Consider the following 6609-nt stretch of genomic DNA (forward strand, 5'->3'; position numbering starts at 1 on the left):
CCCATCACCGGAAGCCCCAATAAGTTGGTCCGCAAATCGATTAATGCCGAGTTTGTATGGTTTGTTCCCTGCAACATTGAAGGATTCAGTGTAGGCCACATTGTGTTTGAATACATGGAAGTGTTTTTCCTGCTCTACAACATCCTTAGAGACCTTTCCATATTATGTCCTCCAAAGCTTGTATCTTTCTGCTAATGATGCCTCATCAACTTGGTCTTGGATGCCATTGGACAATATCCAAATTCCTGTTAGTATGTTGATTAGACTACAAAGATACTTGTTTTGTTCCATCAAACCCTAAACATGTTTGGCTATGCACTTCCAAATTGTGATGGTATTATTTTGGTACAATCAACATTTTTTTATAGCATATAGAAACTATAAAAAGGTAATGTATGGTGAATTTTTTGTGTTTGTAATGCGAAAATTATATCAGATATATTTTCATTGTGAAGACTTTTTTTTTTAATGGTGAAGGGACTCTAAAATTTTATTCATGACTATTAAGGAAAATTGTAATGCAAAACATATTTCTAAAACAAACATTATATAAAAAACATTTAAATCTTACATTTAAATAGAAATATAAGACTAAGTTATAAATTCTAATGATTTTTTCTTTTAAATATAATTCTAAAATACATCTATATATAAATTCTTTAAAAATTTTTTTTTTATTCCGAACCAAAAAGAAACACATGAGTATGCAACTATAAAATGACACAATGGAGCTGAAGATCCATAGCCACTATAAAGCTTGAAGCACTCCCTAGGCCTCTCCCTGGCTAACTTCTAGTTTCAGGGAACACAATTTTTTTAATAAACTAAAACAATATATTAATGAAAACTACCTAAAGTACAAAATGTGCCAGTAAGTGTATATTTTTCATTTGAGCAAAGGATGATGCATAGGGTGGATGATCTGTACTTTATTCCATTAATAATCTCTTTCACCTAATTACAATCTGAATTATATATGAGATGAGATATGGTACCCCAGCCAGGGGTGGGTGGGTGTCTTCCACCTAGCTTCCTTCTCTGCTGGAATCCAGCACATCATGTTCTTTTGTCAGCCGGCCCAAATCTGAGAAAATAGTCTATAGTATAGTATTAATTGAATAATACCAAATAAAGGAAAGAAACTTTTCATATATGTAGTACTCCCTCCGTCCCTAAGTATAATTGAGCGAAACTTTGGTTTTCGCGCAGTTAAAAAAATGTATAAATAAAGGGAAAAGTGGAATATATTGTATTGAGAATGATGAAAGTTGTATTGAAAATTGAAATGGGTCGGTTATTTTGGGACACTTTTTTTTAGAAAATGGGTCGGATATTCGGGACGGATGGAGTATTTTTTTTTATGGTGGCCGATGTTTGAACTCGAACCTTATATATATATATATATATATATATATATATATATATATATATATATATATATATATATTATTCATTGCCTCTATCAACCGATTTAAACTCACGACGACACATTTCATACCCCGAGTATAACTTCAGACGGACACATTTAAAAAAAAAATGTGCATTTTGTATGTTTAAAAGTATACTTCCGAACAAAATGTGTTGTATGAAGGTACACTTTAAAATGAAAAAATATTCGGCAGACATTTCAATAAGTGTATATATACGCTTAGAGCATCTCTAATGGGGGTCCTTACTTAACAAGTATCACTCCCCGTTAAGAATCCTCCATTGGAGGAAGAAAAATGAGTCCTTGTTAAGGAACGCAACTATATAAGGGACCTCTCTCTGGGTAACTAACGGGTCTACGTTTAAAAAATAATAAAATGTGTACTACTTTGTCCCACTTGCGTAAAGGAGTAATAAAATGTGTACTACTTGGTCCCACTTATAAAAATGAGTAATAGATAAATTATTTTTGTTTAATATGTAAAGATAGTGGGACGTATATAAGTACTTTTCATTGGAGTTCTTATTTGTGTATTGTCATTGGAGTCGTTGAGTCCTTAATAAGTACTTTTATTTAAAAAATTATAAATAAGTGATGTGTCACGTAGGGTCCATTTAAGGAGTCGCCTTAATAGGGAGCTACCATTATGGATGCTCTTAGAGAGAATGGTGAAATAGAATCATGATATAATAGGAAGAAAGAAAAAAAAATGATGTATTGAATGAGATAATTATTATTATTGTTAACAAATATGTGTATTATTTTTTCTTTAAAAAAATTATGTTTTATTTTTAAGAAATGTGAGGTGAAGAAAATTGATAGGCAAGTGAACGTTGCAAGATTTGTTTGGCCCACCCACATGTGAATTGTACTTTGGATGAATATGAAATTTATTCAATTTGTACCAATCATCCATCCTGTAGAGGAACCAAGATGCAGAACTAGATTTTTGTTTCTGGTCCACAAATAAGATTCCCCTAATCCATTTCTATTATAATGCAGACCATATGTTATATTATATTTATAATGTAGTACTATAAAGTGGAATCAGAACTGACGTTTACCTAAACTTTTCTCATTTATATTGGCATAATAAGAGGATATGTCTACTTTACTTTTTATCCCTATGATGAGGTCAGAATTTTATGATTTACTCAAAGATAGGAAATTATCATCATGATTAATTATACGAAGATTTGTATTAAAAAGAAAAAATGTACATTATCGAGTCTTGTCATATAGCATTAGATATTTGATTGGAAGCTAGTGCACTATGAGGTAATTGATTTGTCGTAAGTGGACAAAATATCAATCTTAAATTTGACAAATGCTTAGCGCATAAAGTTAGTAGTGACTAACTAAGATGAAGATAGTTGGTGGTTCAAGTTTCTTATAGAAAACGACTTTTGACATTGAATCAAGAATAAAAGTTTATACTCTATCGAGAATAAAACAATTTATTGTTGTATTATTCAATCTTAAAAGATGATAATGTTTTTCAGAAAGTTAATTTCACATGTCATGAATGAGACCCTAGTACTGGTGTTGTAGCTGTTAAGAGAAAAAAAAAAGACATCCTCCAATAATGTAGCCGCTAAGAAAACAACTGAGAGTAATATAATAGTTACGGTAAAAAGCATATTTAAGTGCACCATGCCAATTCTGATGCCATTTTATACTAACTTGTTGGTAACCAAAAATAATTAGTAAGCTGGTGCCTTCATTTCCTGGCAGAAACAGGAGGAAAATGTAGAAGTACAGAGGTTGAAACTAATTTGATATTAAAAAGATGAATCCGTATAATGTGCACAAACAAATTAATGTTGCACCGTACATAAACTTATTTTGCACAACTGGATCATTAAATTTCATGATATTTCATTTATATTAACAACGAGATTTATTGATCTAATGATAGAAACAGACTTATGTAGGGTGCAAGTCCCTTGTACATCATAGATTTGGCCTTAAAAGATAGTGTATCTTTAAAAACGTGGTGTCACAACAATTCTCGCATTCCAATGCAATGTTCACCGTGAAATTCAGAAGCTCAACTCGCCGTGAATTTTCACTGTGAAATTGTCTTAAAAGGCACCACATCTCCAAACATATAGGTGTAATAAATATATCACTTACTAAATTGACATTTTTTTTTCACAAAACCAAACCGCTCTCTATATTTTTCATTGGAGACCAATTTGAATATTTAATTACTCCATTTAATATATCAAAAACATGTTTTCTCCGTATAAAGAACAGATATTATTAAAGGAGAGTAAATAATGTTAGACAAATGCACTCACAAATAACACAGGAAACTAAATTGCTTCAATTTTTTGAGAAAGGAGGTTTTAAGAGGTAGCAATATCATTAACAGAGGTAAACTTATATTAAAAATGGAGAGATAAAAGAAATGGTTGCTGTTGCTAGGTAAATTGCCTATCAAACTGATATATCAACTATCAAAAACAGAAGGAATCAAACTTCAAGCACTCAAATAACCACTCATTTTCACACTTTTCAGGTTGATTATATGGATAAGTTTATAAACTTTAGCAAAAACAATCCTGTCATGCTGAAACTATGGAATTCAGGCACAGCATTGGAAAAGCAAAGTTAATGAGACCGAACTCAAAAGAATCCTCACCGGAACACACGATTAGAGTAACTTAAAAGTGATGCTTATCCTCCTTTCATTAAAAAAAAAATGACGCTTATCCTAGATGACGGTCCTAAATTACATTAGGCAAATGACCGGAGTCTAAATTTTTAAATATAGTGGAGCTAAATGTAAGGTGATAATCAAAATTCTATTATACAAACATTCCGGGGCAAACCAACCTGATGTTTATCACAGATAACAGAACTCCACATTGTGTAATGTATTCCAATAGAGTCTCAATTTAAGTACATCAATTTGTCATCCAAAGCTAGAAAAAGAAAGTCAATATGAACAATTGGAACTTGTAACATTATACCTTATTATATGCCTCAAAAACATAGTATGCTAAGATACTGGTTATGAGCAAATGGATAGTCAAATAAGAAGAAATACACAACTAAATAAACATGAGCTTATTGTGTTCTTTAAGCAGGGTTTATCCAGAAACTATGGAAACTAATGTCTAGTTTAGAGCAATTAACTTAGAAAAATTAACCCCACATTGGAGTAAGATTTAATTTTAAACAACTGCCTTACATCAGCATTCAAGTCTTCTATAGAATCAGACAATGTACAGCTCACCTCTATAGGATACGACACGACACGAAAGAGACAATTCCGTCATAATAGAGGCTCCCGAAATTTAGTCGAAGAATTCACAATCATATGTGCCAATCAGATATGCTTCCATCAGTTCCTGCCAAGGGTAACATGTGTATTTATTGCCATCTGCAGAGAAAAGTATCAAACTTACAGCTTTTACCACTCTGCCAAAAATGCCAATTCAAAACTTTCCAAACCGTAAGACTCAGAGTTACACTGATCTGCAGCCGAATTCCCAAACATATGTGGGAAAAATCAACACAGAGGAAGCCCTATACACCAAACAACTACCGATTCGTCAAACACGTGCATAAGCATAATCCCTCTCAGAAGTGACATCATGATGAATGTTGGTCACCAGAACCCGATAGAGACTATATAGAACTCCACGAACAAGGTAATTACATAACTAGTTTTCTACAAGGACACCATAATAGACTGTGGAGCTGTGGAGCTTTTGGATCTGCATACTAGAGTCCAATACCAATTAGTGACATCAACACCGAGATTACCAACGACACTTAACATAAATTAACAACTAAGAACCTGACTTAACATCAAATACACCACCAACCAATGACCCAACATTAATTAACTCAAGAAGACACAATTGAAGGTGCAATGCAACTAATGAGACAGATCAGAATCAGAATCAGATCACTATATTGTATTTATAATAATTATAACCCAAATTCAATCATCTCCGGTTGGAAACAAAGTCAGAACCTTTCTCCCTCCGGTTGCATTAGCTGATTCCATATCCTCCACATAACCACCACCACCACCACCACCACCTAAAGTGTTATGATGCACCTGTGCCCCAATTCTATGAAGCTGCTGCTGGTGCTGGTGTTGATGCTGATTTTGCTGTTGATGATGTTGCTGTCTAGACAAAAAAGGATTATCAAAATGTCCATTCGGCGGCGACCCAAAATGTCCAACCGGACGATGATACTGAGCCATCTGCTGCTGATGATGAATAGCAGGAACAGGAACAAACGGCATAAAATGATCCGAATTCGGCCGCGCAACCGGATGAAGAAAATGCGGCGGTACAGGGGAGCTAGCAAATAAATGATCAGTAGCAGCATCATTAACAGAAGCAGAACCACCACCGGAACCACCACCACCACCGGAAGAAATACCCTGCATGCGTTTAAGATAAAGACGATATTTCTGAAGATGACTCGCCACGTTTTCTCTCGTTAAACCATCCACACTCATAAGCTGCATTATCGTCTTGGGAACAGCGTTCTTGATACCGAGATGCGCCACGGCGTCGACGAAGCGTTTGTGGAGCTGTGGGGTCCATACAAGACGAGGGCGTTTGAGTGTGCGAGCTGGTTCTTCGCCGGCGGTGCCGGAGGTGAGTTCAGTTGAATCGGCGAAATCGGTGGAGGAAGGAAGAGAAGAAGGGGGTGGTTGTTGTTGTTGTGGTGGTGGGATAGTGGTGGGTGGATTAGGGTTGTTTCGTATGTCGAAAGCGATGGCGAGATCAGGTGTGATTAGGGTTTGTGATAGAGGCATGAGTTCTTCTGGTGGTGGGAGTTGTTCTTCCCATCTTGAAAACCAATTTGAATCATCTTCTCTCATTTTTTTTGTTGGAGGGGGGTGTGTGTTGAATTGAAGAGGTGGGTGTGGTAGTAATTTAGTAATGGAGATTGGGATTTGAAGAAGTGATTAGTGTTTGAGAGGAAGAGAGAATCAGTTTGTTGAATTTGATTGAGAGGTTAGAGAGAGAGAGAGAGAGAGAGAGAGAAGAAGAAGAAGAAGGAAAGGATGATTGTGATTGGATTGGAGTGTAGTGGGAGGGTGGAGAGAGGTTCGAGGTGGATCTTGTTTTTTCTTTTTTCTCTTTCTTTTCGCCTTTTTATTGTTAGAGTGAGTGAGTAAGTCTAGTAATGTTTGTTTCTTT

General features: G+C 34.9%; 1 protein-coding gene across 1 annotated transcript; it reads right to left on the reverse strand.

Moving 5' to 3' along the window:
* Positions 1-4379: 4379 nt before the first annotated feature.
* On the reverse strand, positions 4380-6609 carry LOC146909563 (transcription factor MYBC1-like). The gene has a single exon (XM_085723566.1). It carries the CDS (start codon positions 6285-6287, stop codon positions 5388-5390), a length of 900 nt encoding a protein of 299 aa, XP_085579692.1. The 5' UTR covers positions 6288-6609; the 3' UTR covers positions 4380-5387.

The sequence above is a fragment of the Medicago sativa genome, chromosome 7 (assembly GCF_051527215.1).
Source record: "Medicago sativa cultivar Bolivia chromosome 7, Bolivia_mono, whole genome shotgun sequence".
Classification (NCBI taxonomy): domain Eukaryota; kingdom Viridiplantae; phylum Streptophyta; class Magnoliopsida; order Fabales; family Fabaceae; genus Medicago; species Medicago sativa.

Bases quoted from the DNA above. Each gene is read 5' to 3' on its own strand.
- LOC146909563 (XM_085723566.1), bottom strand. From the start codon at position 6,287: ATGAGAGAAGATGATTCAAATTGGTTTTCAAGATGGGAAGAACAACTC.